General features: G+C 34.6%; 1 protein-coding gene across 2 annotated transcripts in view; it reads right to left on the minus strand.

Annotated features, from left to right (window-relative positions):
- Positions 1–21,757, minus strand: part of LOC145291221 (protein C-mannosyl-transferase DPY19L3-like) — a 144,587-nt gene that overhangs the window by 88,274 nt on the left and 34,556 nt on the right. For both annotated transcript variants that reach the window (XM_080136812.1, XM_080136813.1), the window contains one exon: positions 9,087–9,177. In XM_080136812.1, the coding sequence (XP_079992938.1) occupies positions 9,087–9,177 (91 nt within the window). The remainder of the gene's footprint in view (positions 1–9,086; positions 9,178–21,757) is intronic.

Consider the following 21,757-nt stretch of genomic DNA (forward strand, 5'->3'; position numbering starts at 1 on the left):
TTGAGGCCACAATCAAATCGTTCTCACAAAAAAAAAAAAAAAAAAAAAAAATAGATCGTATTATAAAACAATAAAACCATTAATTATAGTAGAAAATATAATAAAATTACAAGCTGTAAATTATTTGAAAAAAGAAATCATGCTGCTGATAGTTTGTGTGGGAGTGGACAATTTAAAGTTGTGCTTTTGATTACAGCTCTTGTCATTTGTTTTTCTTTTCTTTTTGAAAACATATTGGGTTGCTGCAAAAACAATATCGTTTTCTCACATATGTTACTTTTATATATGATTTCTGAATTAATTTATTGATATATATATATATATATAGCCATGTTATATATCATTTTGAAGCGCATTTTTCCCTCTATCGAATCGTGTTACATGTTACCGTTCTCAATCTCTTCATTCATATTTTTGCAGGCTTTTTGACAGCATGGACAGAATTCAAATTCGCATGATTTTCATATTTTGAGGCGACAATCAAATCGTCGTAGATACGTTTTTTTTTGTTTTTTTTACCTGTAGCAACAGAGGCTAATGCATATGAAATGACGTCACAGGTAGGGACAAATAAAGACTTTAAAAAGGAGATCATGTTAGAGACATAGATTACGTTCAAGAGCACATGCGAGAAGACACCCACATGAGGGACGTCGCAGCAGTAACAAGAGAATGAGGAAATAATTGTCATTGTACAACAAAAAAAAACGAGTTGAAGTTCTTTTCTATTCTTTGTCTCCTTTGCGACTGAGGCTACAATGTGTTGGTTCTCGGACAATGTTACCCAAAAAAGTAAATACAAGGAAGTTGTCTGTATTTCCAACGGTTAGTTAGACAGTCTGTAGTCTTGCGTTAGATCGCGATATTTTCCCCTCATAAGGCTTATATAATAGTTAGCAAATTCAATTAAGCGTGAAAGTCTCCATAACAGTTACATTAGTACATGTCAAGATAATCTGGCAGCAAACGGACATATACTCAGGAGCGTGATTGAAGTGGGCTGTCAAAGATTAGCTCCCTAGAAAAAAACAAGCTAGAAATGCAGAGTGAACGATATGACAATATGGGAAGGTGACGAGGCCATGCTGTCAAAGACAGAAACAAAAGGATTTTAAAAACACAGTCTGAGTCAGGAGGCGTGACAGGTGAGATGCGTTTGACAATGTAGTAAGACTCTAAAATGTCACCTCGACGTGTGCCCGTTTGTGTCTCTCAATTCCACTCTCAAGACTAAGCTAAGCAAATTAAGTGTTTCTCCTCCTATGAAAATCTAAAAGTTAAGCAAATTAAATAAGTAAATATTAATTAGTCATATTAGTCTCTACTCCCATGAAAATCTCTCTAAATAAAACCTTTAAACCCTCAGAATGCCTCCATTGTGTTTTCCTACAAGAGTAGCTATTCATCTTAAGTTTAATAGAAGATGAACACTCACAAGATGATCATGAGCCACACATGAGAAAGTGATGATCAAAAATATGAAAGACTAGCATCCATGCAGGTGTCTATAAATTCTAATGTTTTCTTGATTGCTCATGGGCAAGGACATACATGTGCAAAAGTACCTGTTTACATAAACGACCATGTGATTCGTCTTATTTAATTTTTAAAACGTTACAAAAGGTAATAGTACCTGGCTAGTGAGGATTGAAGACATGCGTTGCATGGAGAGAAATCATATGAGGGATGTGTAATGCAAATCTACTTTTTTACAGGTTTATAATGTTTTTTTGAAAATTTGAATAAATTTTCAATAACAAGATTTTTATTTTATATATATACTAGCGAGGGGTACCCGGCGTTGCCCGGGTGTTTTTCTGGGGTATGTGAAAAAACCCCGAAAATGTGAAAAAAAAACAGGTGCCCGTGAAAAAAAAAAAGAAGCCTTCATGACGCGCAGTTGGAAAATAGTAAAGTGTTAAAAAAAACAGGTGCGCATTTTTGATTGACGTGACGGCGATAGGTATTCAGCAGTTAGCATTTTGTGCGGGACAGATTTGAATGAAGTGAATAAATCGGTTTGTTTGTTTTTAAAAACCCGCTCCCTGTTTATTAGGAGGAGCGAAATGAAAGCTACAGTCTGATATGATGAAGTCGACATTGAACAAATGTTACTTAGCTCTCTTGAGACAACTGGCTTTCGGCCTGTGATTAGAGTCGAGTTTCGCTTTTTTTTATACCGAAAACCGAATGTAACACGTGCCGATGCGGGAAATGTCGAATAATTAACGTTTGAAAGCCAATAAAATTAAATAGACAGGCGAGCTCCGTGGTTAAGTGTGAGATATTACAATTTATAGATGATATAAAAAGTTTTAAGAAGTTGTGAACCGAGCGAGCGCTTCTCTGAAAGAAGCCTTTTGTGGACATCGAGGAAAAGCGTACATACATACATACATACATTTTCGCTTATATATATATATATATATATATATATAGAGAGAGAGAGAGGTTTAATAAAAATTAAATAATATTGGTTTAAAATCAATAAGATGGATGTTTAGTGTGAGTCTTAAGGACAGGCTTATATCTGATGACTTCAGTGGAAAATTAAATCTGGATAGTATAAGAAGTATGTTAAAAGCAACTATCAACAAATTGAAAGCATCATGCTAAGAAATGCCAACAATTTATTTGGCACAGACTGGATGCATCAGTTCAATTTTTAGAATTTATCAGTCAACACTTATGTCCAGAAAATATTTAGGTTGAAGAAATTCCAAGAAGTGAAAAAGTACCATGAAAAATCTCTTCAGAATCAAGCCGTCTATGAAAAACAACCAAACACTTATCAAATGAAGAATGACACTGAAAAGAATAAAGTATGTAATTCGAAACGATATTGAGAAATAATGCACTTCATGGGAACAATTAAAAAGTGAGCAGAAAATAAAGTTACACAGAAGCATTAAAACAAAAAGAGGTTGAAGCATTAAAAAAAAAAAAAAAAAAGGCAAAAAACAACTTGAGCCGCAAACAGGAGTGACAAATATGAAGTTGGTCCGACCATACCGGCTTCTATCATTTTAGTTTCATTGTATGAACATAGATTAACTAATTAACTAAACTTGCAAAATCGAATTGGGATGTCATTCAGAAACGAATTAATGATATTACTAATAGTGGGGCAGATAAGTGAACCTATCTTTCATTCCACTAAAATCAATCATATAGGACAAGTTTATGGAAAAGTAAGATGTTTTTGTGTATTTTGTGGCGGCCATTTTAAAAAATGGCTACCATTTTTGGATTTTGGGATTTTTTCAGGTGGCTAACGGGTTTTATTAAAAAAGCAATATCTAAGGAGTATGTGTACCAATTTTGGTGTTTGTTTCCAGAAATAAAAGACTTTTTATGAAATTTTGCTGTTATCTGCTCCACTATAAAGAAATGCAGACCTTAAATCTAATTGTAAAGAAGTCTCCAAACCTTATCATGATAAACCCTAGAAGTAAATGTTTCGACTCCTGTGGAGTTAAGGTTTGAGAGGGCGGTGTTGTGGTGTGTCCACCCTATGGATAATAATAAACTTTTCCATGTACTATAAAGGCTGGGAGAATATGTCTCCCGGCATTATTCTTGCACTCATGGCAGTTGAACTGGCTTATACTCACTCTCTTCATTTTTTGCATTTGCTTTTCTGTTCAATATATTGTTTCTGTTAAGTACCAAGTTGTGTCTTTTTCCGGACACTTACGGGACCACAGCATTTATTTTTACATCATTACAGAACAAAAGTAATGAGGAAGATACAAAAACTTTGGTCACTTTTATACCTAGATGTCACTACCAATTGTGCCAACTATGGTGTTGGCGTTTTGTTTTATACCTAGATGTCACTACCAATTGTGCCAACTATGGTGTTGGTGTTTTGTTTTATTTGTCACATTATTACAGAACCAAAAAAAAAAAAAAAGAAGTAGAAAAGCACAGAAACTTAGGCTGCTTCATTACTACTATGATTTGCATTACGACAAGGCATCACTACCCATTGAACCAACTATGTTGTTGGCGTTTTGTTTTAATTGTTACATTTTTACAGAACGCAATAAAAGAGAAAGACAGATACTTCAGTTGCTGCATCACCACTAGGACCACTTTTACAATTAAACATCACTACCCACTGAGCCAACTAAACTATACTGTTCGTATTTTTATTACATTATTGCAGCTACAAGAAGTGAGAGGGAAAAACCTTATCCTTACCACTACAACCACCATTGCACCTAGACATCACCATCTATTGAGCAAACTACTTATGTGTCAGAGATGAATGTCTGTTTCTGTTCACAACACTGGGCAGTTGTTCATAACAAGGACCAAAGACTCCTTTCTCCTATGTAATGTTACAAGTCGCTTATTGCTCTGGTAAAGTTACACAATGGTATTAATGCATAAATGACCATAATGGATGATGGGATTAAAACTCAGCATAGATAATCTCATGACATAGGCTTTGTGGCTGATTGGATATATGAATAAAGTTAACTTATCTCACTAGATTCAATATTTATTGTAACTAAATGTTTTTATGTCTGAATGCAAGTATAGTCTGATGATCGCTTTCATGGTTGCACTTCAATAAAAACAAGACAAGTTGTTGGTTTAACTCAGTTGATTTCTGAACAAGTGTGTATATGTGTGCGATACCTCATGTAACGTAGAAAAACGAACTCCAAACCTTGTTCATTGATAGCTGTTTGGTCACCTCAACCACCAGTGATTATATTCTTGAACTGACCGGATTTTGAATCTTTCCAATCTTTCTAGGGGACCTTTGAAATGGTAACTGTTGTCAATCCCCATCAATTAAAAACTTCTAAATATATTCACTAAAATTCGGAAATCATGACTGACATAATTTCGAACTACTTATTTTTCTTATTTTCATTTGTTTTGTTATTTGCTAAGTTAAGAAAAATAATGATAAAAAAAGATTAAAGAAAAATAATAAAAAGATTAAAGAAAAATAATAAAAAGATTTTAAAAAATAATAATTCAAAAAAAGATTTTAAAAAATAATAATTCAAAAAAAGATTTTAAAAAAATTATTTCAAAAAAGATTAAAGAAAAATAATAAAAAGATTTAAAAAAATAATAATTCAAAAAAAGATTAAAGAAAAATAATAAAAAGATTTAAAAAAATAATAATTAAAAAAAGATTAAAGAAAAATAATAAAAAGATTAAAGAAAAATAATAATTAAAAAAAGATTTAAAAAAATTATTTCAAAAAAGATTAAAGAAAAATAATAAAAAGATTAAAAAAAATAATAATTCAAAAAAAGATTCAAGAAAAACAATAAAAGATTAAAAAAATAATAAGTCAAATAAAGATTAAAGAAAAAAATTAATAATTAAAAAAAAAGAAAAATAATAAAAAAATTAAAGAAAAAATAATAATTCAAAAAAAGATTAAAGAAAAATAAAAAGATTTAAAAAAATAATAATTAAAAAAAGATTAAAGAAAAATAATAAAAAGATTAAAGAAAAATAATTAAAAAAAGATTAAAAAAAATTATTTCAAAAAAGATTAAAGAAAAATAATAAAAAGATTTAAAAAAATAATAATTAAAAAAAGATTAGAGAAAAACAATAAAAGATTAAAAAAATAATAAGTCAAATAAAGATTAAAGAAAAAAATTAATAATTAAAAAAAAAAAGATTAAATTATTTTAGTTTTGCACGTCAGTAATTATCAAGACGCATACGACATAATGACGTTGACACACCGGTTCCCATCAGATCATAGATTTAAGCAATGTTGAACCTGGTCGGTACTAAAATGGGCGACCATTTGGGAATTCCAGGTGCTGTATGTGCTCTCTGCTTATCTCGGCATTGTTCCCACTCCAGTCAGTCTTGTGCTTGTTCTTGTCAATAAACCCAAGCAGCGCCAATTCAGAGGAGGTGTGGTTGGAGATTGTGCAACCCTTGCATCACAGTTATATGTGCAGCTACCCTTACAGAGGTGTCCATTGTCTCTTGACAAACACAGTAATATAGTTAACAAAAAGTGCATGAACAAAAGTATGTTACAGAAGTAGACGTCATGATTCTGGGGCCATAACTGCCATTGACAGCTACCACATTTAGATTTAACTGTATTTATTGTAGATTTATTCCTTAAATGGATAGATTAGGTTACCCAATAATATAAATGAACATAATAACTTTTTCGATTGACCCAAGGTATCTAATTTAATTAAAGGTATCTAATTTTTTTTTACTGTTGAGTTTAAACTTTGTGCAACGACTAAAAATGGGTTAGAATACACAAATTGAAAGGAAAAAGTTATTTATTTTGTTTAGAAAGCGAAATATTCACCCTTATTTAAATAGGACACTGGGTACATGTGATATATATTTTAAAAATCAATAGGCTGTACATTCAAGATAAAATTTACACATTATGGTAAAGAGCAAAGCAATTCAAACAAAATGTTATATTGCGTTTTTTGCAATAAATTGTCACTTACTATTGCAATAATCATTTATATAAGTTCATACATCATCAAACAAAAAAAAAAAAAATTCACATAACTATATTATGATTAACCCATTAAGTCCCAGACTATTATCTTTTTTTATATGCTTCTAAACAGTCCTAAAATTTTTCAGAATTTTATTTATTTATTTTAAAGATGATTTATTATTTTAAGTGTTTATTCACTTCCTTCACACATTTTTAACATAACGCATTTTTTTTTTTTTTGTAAGCATATTGCTTTGATCTTTGTACAACTTTCAGTTTTCACATCAATATTATCCTCCCATTTCTACTTTAGCAATAGTCCCTGAAAGCTAACTTCACCTGCTTCACTAATTTTGGAGAAAATTAGTAATAGGACATTTTTTTTTTTTTAAAGACAGAGGCAACGAATTTTCACAAGATCAGTATCATTTTGAAGCACGACCCTTCAGACGACAAATATAAAAAAATCAGCTTAAAACATTAATTCCTCACCCTCAACTGGGCACTTTTCTATAGGGAGGGGTCGCTTTTTCCGCCGATATTTTTGAAAGTCATCCCCTCTTTTCGATTGGCTAGCCTTAATTTAAACCTACGTCACTTCCAGTTAGGTGATGGGGGGCCGATCTTTTTTCCTTTTTATTCCATTTTCATCTCAAACAAATTTACAGTCTCATATGCACTTTTAGCAATAAGTTAGTGGATGACTATTACAAGAGTCACTTATATAAGTTCATACATCATTGAACAAATAGAAATTTAGCAAATTCTACAAAGAGAAGTTAATAAATATAGATGAATTTTATTCTTTATTCAAAGTAATTATGCAGTAAGCTGTACTATTATATATTATCTTTATCACATTATCAGCATAATCATGTTGACATACTGGTTCACGTTAAGTTAAGCATCGTTGAACCTGGTCAGTACTAAAATGGGTAATCATTTGAGAATACCAGATGTACATCAAGCCTGTTGCCAAGGTCACTGGAAAGATGGTGGGATCCTTCTACCGCTCCAGAAGATATCTCACTACTGATGCAATTCTCTATCTATATAAAAGCCAAGTACGTCCAAGGATGGAATACTGCTGCCATATCTGGGCAGGAGCTGCTAAAAACAGCCTATCTTGCCTTGACAGAGTACAAAATAGACTTCGTGGCTTAGTGGAAGATGCCCTTTTCTCTACCCTGCAACCTCTCTCCCACAGAAGAGACGTTGCGAGCCTATCCTTGTTTTATCGTTATTTCCATGGTAGGTGCTCGTCTGAACTCCAATCTCTGGTGCCCCCTCGCCAATCTTTCACAAAAAACACCCATCTAGCTGAATCCACTGTGAAAAATTTCTCCCACTCTTTATCTGTGCCTAAATCAAAACGTGGATTCCATGAACAAAGCTTCTTTCTTAGAACTGCACGCCTGTGGAACTCTGTTCCGTCTGCCTGCTTCCCACCTGACTACAACTTGGATGTCTTCAAGTCCAACGTTAACAAATTCCTAATGAACCGGCCCCTTAAGTAAACACTTCATCAAATCTCCACATTAACGTACTGTACTTGCAATAACTCTTATCCCTGAGTGGCTTCTGGACTTTGATAAGTGGTGACCACCGTGTAAAAAAAAAAACGTGCTCTCCACTTCTTGGGATTGTCTCCAGTTTTCCGGGATTTCTCCTTGCCACTGGAATCAAGCAGTGCCAACTAAAGAGAGGAGTGGGTTAGAGATTGTGTAACCCTTGTTTCACTATTCAGTACATGTCATCCCTTATCTCTCCAGGGTGATCAGAGGGTCTTCATTGCTTTGACAGATAAACATCCATATATTATCTTATAGATTTAAGAAAAATAAATAAAAATAAAAGTGTTATTTTATGGCAAGTGATCAATAAATAATTGATCAGTATTTTATTTTGTTTTATAGACGACTGGGGACCACCTATGAATTTAATATTCCCTTGACTCTTTCTCCTTTGGAGGAATCCGGTTCAACCTGCCTAGGGTGAATGCTGTACAAAAAAAAAAAAATAAAAAAAAAAAAATTAAAAAAATTTTTTTTTATTTTGTTGTCGAAACAAAATTAGATGCTTGTCTTTACTGGTGATCTTTTAAATCATCGCATTTCAGGTGAAAACATTATTATATATTTATGTATCATGTCAAAATTAGTATAAATTAAGATAATAAATAAATAAAGTTATGAAAAATGATCCAGTAGATGTGCTAGATGCATTTAAAAAAAAAAAAAAAAAAATTAGCCACAATTACATTCTGAAATGTGTGGTTTTAAAAACGGCAGACCCTTAATTTGTCAATTTAAGTCAAAGGTTATCTCTCTTATTTGTCGCACTGAATTGGTTGCATAACTCTTCCACATAAAAACATTTGATAAAACTCGATAATTCAATAAATTCTATTTTTACTTGTAATTATTTTCCTAGTGGATCATTTTTCAGAATTTTTAGAATTCATACTAATTTTGAGATGACATGTAAAAATGTAATAATGTTTTCACCTGAAATGCGTTGGTTGAAAAACAATATGAAAAAGCATCCAAAATTATACTGACATTAAGTGAAACAGACAAGATGAGAAAGCTACGCAGCGTTGTTTGGACTTACCTTGTGATATTGATGGAGATTTGATCAACTGTTTGTAGTATGAATAGTAAAGACCCGACTCTGTTCTGAAAGAAATCTCCCGTTCCACTTCCTAAAAAGGAAAACAAAAAAAAAAGGGCAAAGACATGAATAAAAGGTTAACAAGAATAATGTGTAAATCTATTCTAGAAAAGACTGTTGTTTCTAACATTTTTTTTTTTTTTAATTTCTCATCATTTTGTTCAAGCTGTGGAGGGAGTATCCTACCAGATGCCAGATATTCACCTGCTACCTCACACATTACAACCAAGAGATCTTTTAAAGATTCTAACCGTCGCTTTTAAGTGTAATTGTTTTAATCTCTCTTGCACTTAGTTCACCGGGCATATTTGCTAAGTAGTTTTTTAAAATCATTTTTCATGATCAGTTGCTCTTATAATTACTCTGTATGCTTGCATGTCCTGCTAAAAATCAAAAACTACAAGACAAACCCCCATAAAGTTGGTATATTCTTGATCGCCGCTGCCCTGGATGAATAGTATGTAAAATTTAGAAAAAGGATTATTCAGTTTCTGGGGGTCAACAGGGCCATGTTTGGTTAGGGGTAGAGTAGAGTTTTTTTGTTGTTTTTTTTAGTGTTATCATGTACTAATTTGGAACAAAAAAATGCAGGCTCATTCCTCGAACACTATTATGTAAAACAGGGTTGCCTGTGCGTATGTCCAGCTAGAAAGGAAAGGGCTGGCCAGAAGAGAAAGAAGGAGCAGGGAAGAGAAAGATAGAGATGGATAGAGAGAGAGGGAAAGAGATAGTAGTTGTAATAGAACTAGATTACACTTTTGCCCTGGGCAATGCTGGATAACCCTGCTAGTATACAATAAAGAATGAAAGAGAGAGAGAGAGAGAGAGAGAGAGAGAGAGAGAGAGAGAGAGAGAGAGAGAGAGAGAGAGAGAGAGAGAGAGATGGGGGTGTATCTATTAATAGCTAATACCTATTGTTGAAATACATCTAGGAAAACAGGAAATGTTTTAGACAAAGGGTTTACAAAGGTGTTAAGAGATCAAGCCTGCTGAGTGTCTGCAAACTGGAATCGATGTAGCAACTAGACATGATACCAGACATGACCCACAGAGAGAGTGGCAGTCGAACGCAAGGGAATCTTAGTAGAAACTTGAATGAGACAAAACACGTTTTTAAAATGATTTAAATATTGATAGGGAAGGGAAGGATGCTTATTTTTTTTTTATCTGACAAAGAGTTGAGTGTTTGGCAGCCGAGTGAAAAGAACAAAGTTGAGATTTGTTGTTGATGTGAATTATTTTATTTATTTCCCAACTGACAGAGAGTTGAATGTTTGACAGCCGAGAGAAAACATCGAGATTGAAGGTTAGTGTCGATGTGAATTACGATTAAGTAAAGAATTCTGTCAGTTCTCCTTTTGAGATTATTCCTTGGTGTGAATTACAGCGATAATCGTTTTCATTTTTCAGGGAGAGGATGATTACAAGCTATTTCGGCTTTCTTTTCTTTTACTTCTTTACATATAACCTTTATCCTCAAGTGGCATTTGGGCCTTGATAATCAGTGACTCCCTATTAAAAAATATTACTAAGTTTCAGTGTATTGGCTGGCGAATGAATAAATATAAAAATAGTGACATTTTTGTATTTGACTTCGAGAGTTAATAAGATTTTCCTCAACGTTTTGGCTGGATCTAATAATTATGGTTTCCATTTTGATTAATTTTTGTTTAGCATCAAAATGACATAGATTACTGAGCAGGGCAAAGATTTGTGCGTTAGACTAGATACACCTTTACTTAATCCATGGGAGTAGCATGCTCTCGTTTCATCAAAGTAATTCCCAATTGTACTTTGAGTGTCACCCACACTGAGGATTGAACCTCCAATCTTCAGAAGTGCAAGTTTTACAACTGACTTATTACCAAGTACACTTCGCCATGGGTATTTGCATGCAATTCTAGTATAAATTTTGTTTCTACTACTTATTATCATATATATCACTATATATTACTATATATCATTACTGCATACACATACACATACAGGGTGTCCGTAAAGTTACTATACAGTCTTGATTAAATAAACCTGTAAAAAAAATTAATATTAACTATTAATACAAATATAATACAATAAAACTATAAGACTGTATAGTAACTTTACGGACACCCTGTATATATATATATATATATATATATATATATATATATATATATATATATATATATATATATATATGGTTATAAATTACAAACTAGCTTTACCTACGTATTGAGCACTTTTGAAGTAAATACTTAAAGTTTACGCATAAATCTATACTTTCGTATATTAATTTTATGTGAGTAAATGAAGTAGTTATATATATATATATACATCCCCGAAACAGTGTTTCATGGTAAACAACTGATGATCCCTTAAATTAACATTAGGACTATTGTGAATTTGAGAGAGCAAATTGATGCATTGATTGCAGGTGATTACTGACTAAATAGTTTTCCAGCGAAGTTTAAAAGGTTAAAAACCTTCCAAGACACACACATTATATATATATATATATATATATATATACATACACACATTTTTATTTATTTATTTATTTTAAAACAGTAATCTACGTACATGCAGGTTTTGGGGCCCTACCCCTCTTCAGCATAGCTTGACTGTTATTAGGACTCGAACTCTGGACCTTATGTATTTCAGTCCAGCATCTTATCCATTACGCTATGATGCCATAGACGATTTACTGTTTTAGTTTTCATCGGTTATATATTTACATAGTTTTTTTGTTGTTGATTTTTTTAAACGATATTGGGGTTATACACAAGAACAAAGAATTAATAGAACATGTTAAAAACACTTTAAGAAGAGTTAAAAAATACATTTACTTTTCAAAAAGGAAACACAAATTAAGTGGATTGTCCTTAATTCGCAGAGTTTCAAAAGAAATACTTTCTTTCTAATCAGTTTAAATTGATCAAAATGATCCAAGATGGTAAAACAAAAGTATATTATAAATATTAAAGAATTAATATTTATAAATTAATCTTAGCCAGATGTAAAAGCTTGATAAACCAAATAGGAGATAGAGCTTATAATAAGAGCAAATAGTAATTAAAACATGTTAAAAAACACTTTGAAAAAGAGTTCAAAACATATTTAATCTGAAAAGGAAACACTAGATAAGTAATCTACGTACATGCATGTTTCGGAGCCCTACCCCTCTTCAGCATAGCTTGACTGTTATTAGGACTCGAACTCTGGACCTTATGTATTTTAGTCCAGCACCTTATCCATTACGCTATGATGCCATAGACGATTTACTGTTTTAGTTTTTATCGTTTATATATTTACATAGTTTTTTTTGTTATATATATATTACTGCATATATATACATATTTTTTAATACTAATTATTACGAAGAAGGTCAAAGGTTACATCGACCGAAACGTTATGCAAGAAATGAAACACATACTTAAATCATTCGCTTACATCTATGCTGATGACACGACCATCTATGGCAACACATCAAAGGCCATAAATGACAAAGTTCTCTCTGATTCTCTGATCTCGAGCGCATGGTACAGTGGGAAAAGAGGTGGCTGGTTACTTTTAATGCATCTAAAACAAAACTCCTATCTTTACATCATCAACGCTCTGATCCCCATCTGGCATCAATTGAAATAGATGGCTCTTGACAAGGGAAAGCTCCATGTTTTGATAAGCTTCTGGGCTTGACCTTTACTCCTGATCTTAAATGGAACATGTACATCAAGTCTGTTGCCAAGGTCACTGGAAAGATGGTGGGATGCTTCTACCGCTCCAGAAGATATCTCACTGCTGATGCAATTATCTATCTATATAAAAGCCAAGTACGTCCAAGGGTTGAATACTGTTGCCACATCTGGCCAGGAGCTGCTAAAAACAACCTATCCTGCCTTGACAAAGTACAAAATAGGCTTCGTGGCTTAGTGGGGGATGCCCTTTTCTCTTCCCTGCAACCTCCCTCCCACAGAAGAGACGTTGCGAGCATGTCTTTGTTTTATTGTTACTTCCATGGCAGATGCTCGTCTGAGCTCCAATCTCTAGTCCCCCCTCGCCAATCTTTCACGAGGAGCACCCATCTAGCTGAAACCACTGTCAATAATTTTCCCTACTCTTTATCTGTGCCAAAACCAAAATGTAGATTCCATGAACAAAGCTTCTTTCTTAGAACTGCATGCCTGTGGAACTCTGTTCCGTTTGCCCATTTCCCACCTGACTACAACCTGGATGTCTTCAAGTCCAACATAAACAAATTCCTGATGGATCGCACCCTTAAGTAAGACACTTTATCAAATCTCAACACTAATGTACTATACACGCAATAACCCTTATCCCTGAGTAGCTTCCGGGCCTAGATAAGTGGTGACCACCTTGTAAAAAAAAAAAAAAGAAAAATAGTGAAGGAAATACTAAAAAAATGATTGCTCTATTAATAAATTGTTTGTTGTGTTTTTAAATGGTCCAAATTTGAGATTTTTTTTTTATTGACAATCTAGCTTGAATTTTACTATTCTATAAATCATAATAAGAAGATTCAATGTGTTAGCTGTTGAAATGAGTCTTATGCAAACAGTAAAAATTATGCTTACAAGTCATTTCTGAATATTTTTTTTTTCAAACAGTTTTGCAACAAGTTTAGGATGATTTGATCTAATATTTAGCATTTCCATTACATTTAACGAGCCTGGGTGCCCGGCGTTGCCCGAGTGTTTGGAGGTGTATGTTGAGCAAAAAAAAAAAAAGTGGTAGTAGGCAGGCAGGCTCGAACCCGTGACTGTGGACAGAGGTGTTAAAAAAAAAAAAAAAAAAAAAAAAAAAAAAAAAGAGAAAAAAAATGGCAATAGCGTGGGGAGGGAATTAAAACAACAGCCAGGGTGAAGAGAGGTGTTTAAAAAAAGTGGTAGTAGGCAGGCAGGCTTGAACCTGTGCCGCAAAGGCGGGAGAAAAAAGTGAAAGAAAATCTGACATCTTAACCAATGTCTCCATGACGCAACCAGAAATCAGAAGCGTTGAAATTAACGGAAGTCAATCCAACAGTGACTTGCTAAAATGTCAGCGAAAAAAATCGACCCCTCCTTGTACAAAACGGCCGAGTTTAGGGTGAAGGATTTAATATTTTTGGCCAATTTTTCGATATTTGTCGCCCAAGATGTTGAGCTTTAAAATGATACTGATCTTGTCAGGTTCCATCGCCTCTGTTGAAAGATTTTGCGAGATATACATACATACATACATTTAAACAGACAGGTGAGATTTATATTATAGATTTTCATTTACCAACAAAATTACAGGATACATTTGTAAGGATTTTTCATTTGTTCAAAAACCTGCATTTTTACTTATATGCAGTGAAAATTGGCTTTCAGATGAATAGCACACAAGACGGCAAATTTTCGAATTATTTTTTTAACCTCAAATAAGCCATATTGCCACTTGAAACGTAAAGGGCTACTTACTATTTGGGATCATGTCCGAGTTTCAATCTATGGTCCCCCCCTCCTTTGCAAAACTTTCACAAAAAACACTCGTCTAGCTACAACAACAACCAACAGTTTTCCCCCACTATCTTCACTTAAATTTAAACACAAATTCCATGAACAAAGCTTCTTTCCTAGAACTGCCCGCCTGTTGAACTGTTCCACTAATCTGCTTTCAAGCTGACTACAACAAGGTCGCCTTCAAGTCCAATGTAAACAAGTTCTTGTTGAGCCCCCCCCCCTCAATAATCCATCTCTATCCCACTTCCACTAATAACTATTAATACGCTGTTGTCTCAGTGACTACTGTACACTCATTAACCCTTATCCTTGAGTGGTCTTTGGGCCTTGATAAGTGGTGACTTCCATGTAAAAAGAAAATTGTGTCTAACAAGAGATTGTGAGGAGTTGAGTAGCAAGTTGTTTGTTCACATTACATTTAAATTTAAGCAGGTTAGTACAGTCGGGGAAGCAGGAAACAGGGAGGTAATCTAATTGTCTGAAGGAAGAAACTCTAAAAGTACAAGGCTTTCTGGCATCTAGAGATCTCAACAATGAAGGGATGGAATTTTGCTGCTTGTTCAGTATGTACGTGGATGAGGTACAAGTGCTATAAGTTTATCAGAGCACATTCCATTAAAGTACTTGTAAAACAGGTATAGGGATTCAACATTGCAGCGATGGGACAGAGGTTGGAACTTGGCCGACAGTGCGGGTTCCAACAAACTATAAAGTTATAATTCAGTAGTTTATTACGCTAACAAAATAAATTTGCTATCATTGTTGATGTTTTGCAAAAAATGATGTGCCAGACTTTGAAAGGTTTTCGATAGAATGAAAATAATTTTGGTTTGAGAAATATATCCAAACTAGCGAGGGGTACCCGGCGTTGCCCGGGTGTTTGGGGGGTGGTTAAAAAAAAAAAGTAAGTATGAGGATCGAACCCGAACCCGAACCCTTGAGGCAAAGTTGTAAATTAAAGTGTGAAAAAAAAAAAAAGTGCGATGTTAACCATTGCCCCACCGCAACATGCTTACGGAAACACATTTGAATTTATTTAATTAGTTGGATTTAGCAGGTGCCCGTTTTAATGAGTTAATGAGGTCAAGTTTGACTGCAGAATAGTATTCATTTACTGCTGAACGCTTTTTTCCCCACCCCCAAGATCTTATAGTAAAAAGACTAACCCACATGCAGCGAGCGACAAATATTGAATATTTATCTTTCCGAAATCGACCAAATTAAATAGACAGGCGAGCTTCGTTGTTAACTGTGAGATATTACGATTTATATGTGATATAAAAAGTTTTAAAAAGTTGTGAACTGACCGACCGCTTCTCTGAAAGAAGCCTTTTGTAGACATACAGAAAAAGCGAACACACATACACACATACGTTTTCGCTTTTATATATATAGATGAATATTAAATAAAGATCAATCAAATATAACTACTGTTCTGAAGAAAATAGCTAGAATTAAGAGGTCAAGGCAGTTGTTTTTGTTCAAATTTCTAAAGCTGATTGAATGTTTTTTTTTTATTGTGGGAAATCTATGAAAGCGTTTTTTAATTGCTTTTTCTATATTTTGGCTTAATTTCTTGTTTTTTTTTTTTATTCTTGTGATTCTTATCTCATTTTTCAAAAGAATGAAACAAAAATAATTTCTTTTATTCTCAAAGACAATAGAGATTTCTTATTAACGTTTGCTGCAATCATTGTAAGAATTTAGAATTCATTCATTGGAAATCTTTTACAATTTCGAAATGGACTGAGACTGATGATAGATTCAATACTAACTTTGAAATCTAGTGGTCAATTGATGCATTATACCATGCCCCCTTGTGTCAATAACGCAGTTAACATGGTACCGAGTTGAACGCAACTTGCTTGTATCAAGTTGAGTGCACAGTTGTCGAAGGGTTGAGGTTGACATAGATCAAACCCATTGACGACACGTACACCTGCATGGCAGGTGGTTGACCGAGCTTCATTTTCTGATCCCCTCCCACTGTAAGGCATTAACAGCAAACACCCAACTAGCTACAACCACTATACCCAATTTCGTTAACTCTCTATCTCTGCCTAAAACTAAACAAAAATTCCATGAGCAAATTTTTTTTTTCCAGAACTGCTCGTCTGTGGGACATAATACTACAGAGCTGCTTCCCAGCTGACTATAATATGGTCGTTTTCAAGTCCAACATAAACAAGATCCAGATGAACTGTCCTTTAAAGTAAATGAACTCCTATCCAATTTCCACCATTAGTGATCATCACTGTATTGCCTCACCTAACACCCATTAACCATTGACCTTGAGTGGCCTCCAGGCTATAAGTGGTGATTATAGTATTAAAAAAAAAAAAAAAAAAAAATCTCTCTCTCTCTCTTTCTCTCTCTCTTATATAGCATAATCACATTCACAGTTCTTGTTATATTACTGAAGTTAAGCAACATAGAGCCTGGCCAGTACCAGATTGGTGACCATTTGGGAATCCGAGGCATTTCATCTTTCCACGACCAGAAATATACATGCGACCGAATACAACTTGTGAGTTTGATATTCCCTGGAAACGGTTTCTTGGGGTTCGATAATGAATTCCTTATTTTATTCAACATGAATTCCTTGAAATTTACTTTTCTTTACAATAAATTCATGCAAAATAAAATAAAGAATTCATTATTGAGACCCTTCCCCTCCCTGCCCCCGTTTGAATGGTGTTTTATTTTTGTCTTTTAATTTTTCTTTTCTGAACAGATATGGCAAAGTGTAGTATCGTGTTCCGATATTGTAGTTCATCTTTTCTGTCCATAGTTAGTAAAAGGGAAATCCTTCTAGACTGAGGCAATTTTGTTTTTAAATTTTTGTCCCATTCAGAGTGATTCCGTTTTTTAAGGGAGGGGGTGAATTTTCTCCCGAGATTGAAAATTGACCTTTTTTTATTTATTATTCATTTATTTATTATTATTATTTTTTTTTTTTTTACAAGGGAAGCACCACTTATCAAGGCCTGAAAGCCACTCAAGGATAAAGGTTAATGAGTGTAAGGTGGTCAGGGAGACAACAGCGTAGTGATCGGTAGTGGTGGAAACTGAGTAAAATTTGACAAAGAACTTGTTTACATTGGACTTGAAGATGATCCTGTTGGAGTCAGCTGGAAAGTAGCTCCGTGATACAGAGTTAATCTGGAAAGTGATAGTCACAGCTGTTGCGTTGGAATTACTATAAAATGCTGCATAATGACAAGATTTGCATTTTCAACAAAACCAACAGAAATTTAAATTGCCTTTTCATTCGACCCCCTCATCGATGGTATGAACATGCAGCGAGACATTTTAACAGTATTCATATTCCAAGCTGTCAGCTAATATTGGTGATGCATTACTTATATATTATGTAATAAATACATCATGTGAGACACATTTGGGAGGTGGTGGTGGTGAAGTGGCTGCACCAAGTTCAACTCCTGTTAGTTGCATAGCACCATTTTTACTATGGATGTTGGCAACCTCCATATGATCCCTCCTGTAAATACTTGATTACAGAAAGAACTGGGGAAACTAATGCCTACAACAAAATATCAACATTCTTATTGCTGGGATTCTTCGGTTGTCATCTTGGGTGCTATTTTGAAAACGTTTTGGTCGATCTAACCTCCAACCTTTTTCAGGTGCATCTTGTCGAACTTGGAAATGTTTCTGTCAAACTCGAAAATCTGCACGGAACTTCAAACAGAACTATTTATTTTTTTTATTTTTTTTTACACAGTGATCACCACTTATCAAGGCCCGGAAGCCACTCAGGGATAAGGGTTATTGCAAGTACATTACGTTAGTGTGGAGATTTCATGAAGTGTTTACTTAAGGGGGCGATTCATTAGGAATTTTTTAACATTGGACTTGAAGACATCCAAGTTGTAGTCCGGAGGGAAGCAGGCAGACGGAACAGAGTTCCACAGGCATGCAGTTTAATCTAGGGGGGAGGCAGCATGTTAAAAATGAAAGACAGGTTATAAGATCTGGCCTTATCAATTACAACGTGATATTTCTGAATTTTTGAGATGAGGATTGGTTATTTGTATTATTTGGATTCATCGGACTACTGTTCTCATCTTGAGTGTCATTTTCACACCGTTTCGGCCGATGTAATCTCTGACCTTCAGGTGTATCTTGTCAAACTTGGGAATATTTCTTTCGAACTCGGGAATTTTGAAAGAATTTCGAGTGGAATCCTTTATTTACTTCACGGGTGTAGCGTGCTCATTCTGTCACCCATGACTGAATAGAGGTTCAATGTAATTGAGTGCTGCTCGCACTGAAGATTGAACCTTCAACCTCCTGAAGAGTGTAACTTACAACTGACTTTTCCACTATGCTATGTATTCTTGCAAATTATTTAGGATTTTCCTCCAGTCAAGCCTGACAGGATAAGAACATGTTACCCCCCTGAATTAAATAAAGGCTTCCATTTGAAATTCCATACAGTTTCCTCCAGTTCAGCAAGATACCCTTGGAGGTTACATCAGCTGAAACATTGTGAAAATAACACTCAAGATGAGAACGTTAATCTAAATAATAAGAATCATCAATCCACATCTCAAAAATTCAGAAACAAAATCATGCCAATCAAAATATTATAACATCGATTCATATGAATTTATGTTAAGGTACATTGGGATTGCTAAGGACTTCTGCAGCTCATCCAGTTCTCAGGTTTATCCATCTTAGCTTTAGTAAAAGCTGTGCGCTAAAATCTGGGCACTGAGTGTCATTGACCTTGTGCCAGACTTTGTGATAATATAGTGCAGTCTTATCAATTACAATGTGATAGTATCGACCCCCCCCAGTGTTAGTAATTAAAAAAAAAAAAAAAAGAGGAAATAAGTTTATCAGCAGAATAATGGAGACGAAGTTGTCCACCAAGGTACATAAAGGAAGATAAATTAGAATAATTAATCAAGGTGTGACAGACAAAAGACCGGACATGAATCAATATATTTTAGAGTTAGTTAACATCTGATACTATCGACACCCCCTCTCTCCCAAATGTAACGAGGTAGAAGAGGAAGAGAAAAAGAAAAATAACCAAAAAAGAGGAAATAAGTTTATCAGCAAAATAAAGGTATAAGACGTTGTTCACCAAGATACACACAGGAATTGTGTATCTTGTATTGATTGTTAATCAAGGGTTGGGGCAGTGATTTGGGACAAAGGACTGAACAATGGAGGTCAATATGTTTAGAGTTAGTTTAGAGCCAGTTTTAGGAATGGTGATCAGTTTTTCAGCAGTTTATGACAGTTAGGAACATTTTACAGAGAGTGGAACGCAGACTGTGGCTCAGAGCACATGGCAGTGTGTGACTCTGGGCAGATCAAGAGGAGCTGACATTAACCAATTACAAAGAGGGCTTGACAGACTACATAGATGTGGACCTTAGCATTCAAAGGATCAATGGTGTTACACACACACCCAGAGTTCAACTGATATTTGCAGAATGTGTTGGAGTTTGTGTTTTGTTTGCGTTTTATTTTATTGTTTTTTTTTTTTATTTGTGGGCCAGTGGACCCTCTCACCAATCACCAAAATGCAAAAGATGATGACATGGCCAGAAGAGAAGACAAAGACCATGGAAACAATGTTGGGGTTGGTGTGTGCTGCCGAGCAGGATAGCACGTGGTTCTATCACATTGGTGTTAAGATTAACTCCTATGTATTATTAGTAATGTAATGAGGTAACGCTGTACACACATTTACACACAGAGCCCACACATATTCAGTCTACATCACAAGGAACATAAGATCCCCAATTGGCATCAATTAAAATGGATGGCTCTCATCTAGGGGAGGCTCCATGTTTTGATAAGCTCCTGGGATTGACCTTTACTCCTGACCTGAAATGGAACACCTGCATCAAGTCTGTTGCCAGGGGTTGCTGGGAAAAAGGTAGGACCCTTCTACCGCTCCAGAAGATATCTCACCCCTGATGCAATTCTCTATCTATATAAAATCCAAGTACGTCCTAGGATGAAGTACTGCTGCCACATCTGGGCAGGAGCTGCTAAAAACAGATTATCCTGCCTTCACAGAATACTAAATAGACTTTGTGGCTTAGTGGAGGATGCCCTTTTCTCTTCCCTGCAGCCTCTCTTCCACAGAAGAGACATTGCGACCCTGTCTTTGTTTTATCCTTAATTCCATGGCAAGTGCTCATCTGAGCTCCAATCCCTGGTCCCCTCTCACCAATCTTTCACAATAAACACCCGTCTAGCTGAAACCACTGTCAAAAATGTTCCCCACTCTTTAACTGTGCCAAAACCAAAATGTAGATTCCATGAACAAAGCTTCTTTCTTAGAAGTGCACGCCAGTGGAACTTTCTTCCGTCTGCCTGTTTCCCACCTGATTACAACTTGGATGTCTTCAAGTCCAACATAAACAAATTCCTGATGAACCGCCCCCTTAAGTAAGACACTTTATCAAATCTCCAATACTAACGATTACTACGATACTATCCCATTGATTACTGTACACGCAATAACCCTTATTCCCAAGTGGCTTCCGGGCCTTGATAAGTGGTGACTTCCATGTAAAAAAAAAATAAATAAAGATAACTAGACTCCGCTGTTTTTGTGGCAACGACATTTATTTCCTCATTCTCAACCACACGTGACTTCTTGTCATGGCTGTGACGTCATCCATGTCTCTTATGTGCTCTCAAACGTCATTCACACGGTCGTCTCTAAGGTGATCTCTCTCGTTTTTAGTCTTTTTCCTTACAACAACGTCATTTCACATTTTGTATGCATTTGCATATGAAATGCGTCCACGCTTTGTTACAATGAAAACTGTCACGTGAAAGGGAAAACAAAACCTTTTTCATAATAACAATAAAAAGGTTTATTTAATTACCTACACTGTTCCGTATAGGTGAAGAAAAGTGGACAATGTCCAAGAAAGTAGAAAAGAATTATAGAAATGAAAAGTTAAAAAGTTCTTTAGGTTCTAGAAAGTCTGTTAACAGTTATTTTCAGGTGAAGATAGTCAATGCTTAAGTGGACAGTGGACAGAGAAAGGGAATATCTTTTCTCATTGCTTTTAGGATTCTGTATTGATTGACCGTGATTTCCAAAAGGAGCTGAAATAGTTCTTCAGGGGA

Source organism: Euprymna scolopes, chromosome 12 (assembly GCF_053919585.1).
Source record: "Euprymna scolopes isolate OS-2025 chromosome 12, ASM5391958v1, whole genome shotgun sequence".
In the NCBI taxonomy this organism is placed as follows: domain Eukaryota; kingdom Metazoa; phylum Mollusca; class Cephalopoda; order Sepiida; family Sepiolidae; genus Euprymna; species Euprymna scolopes.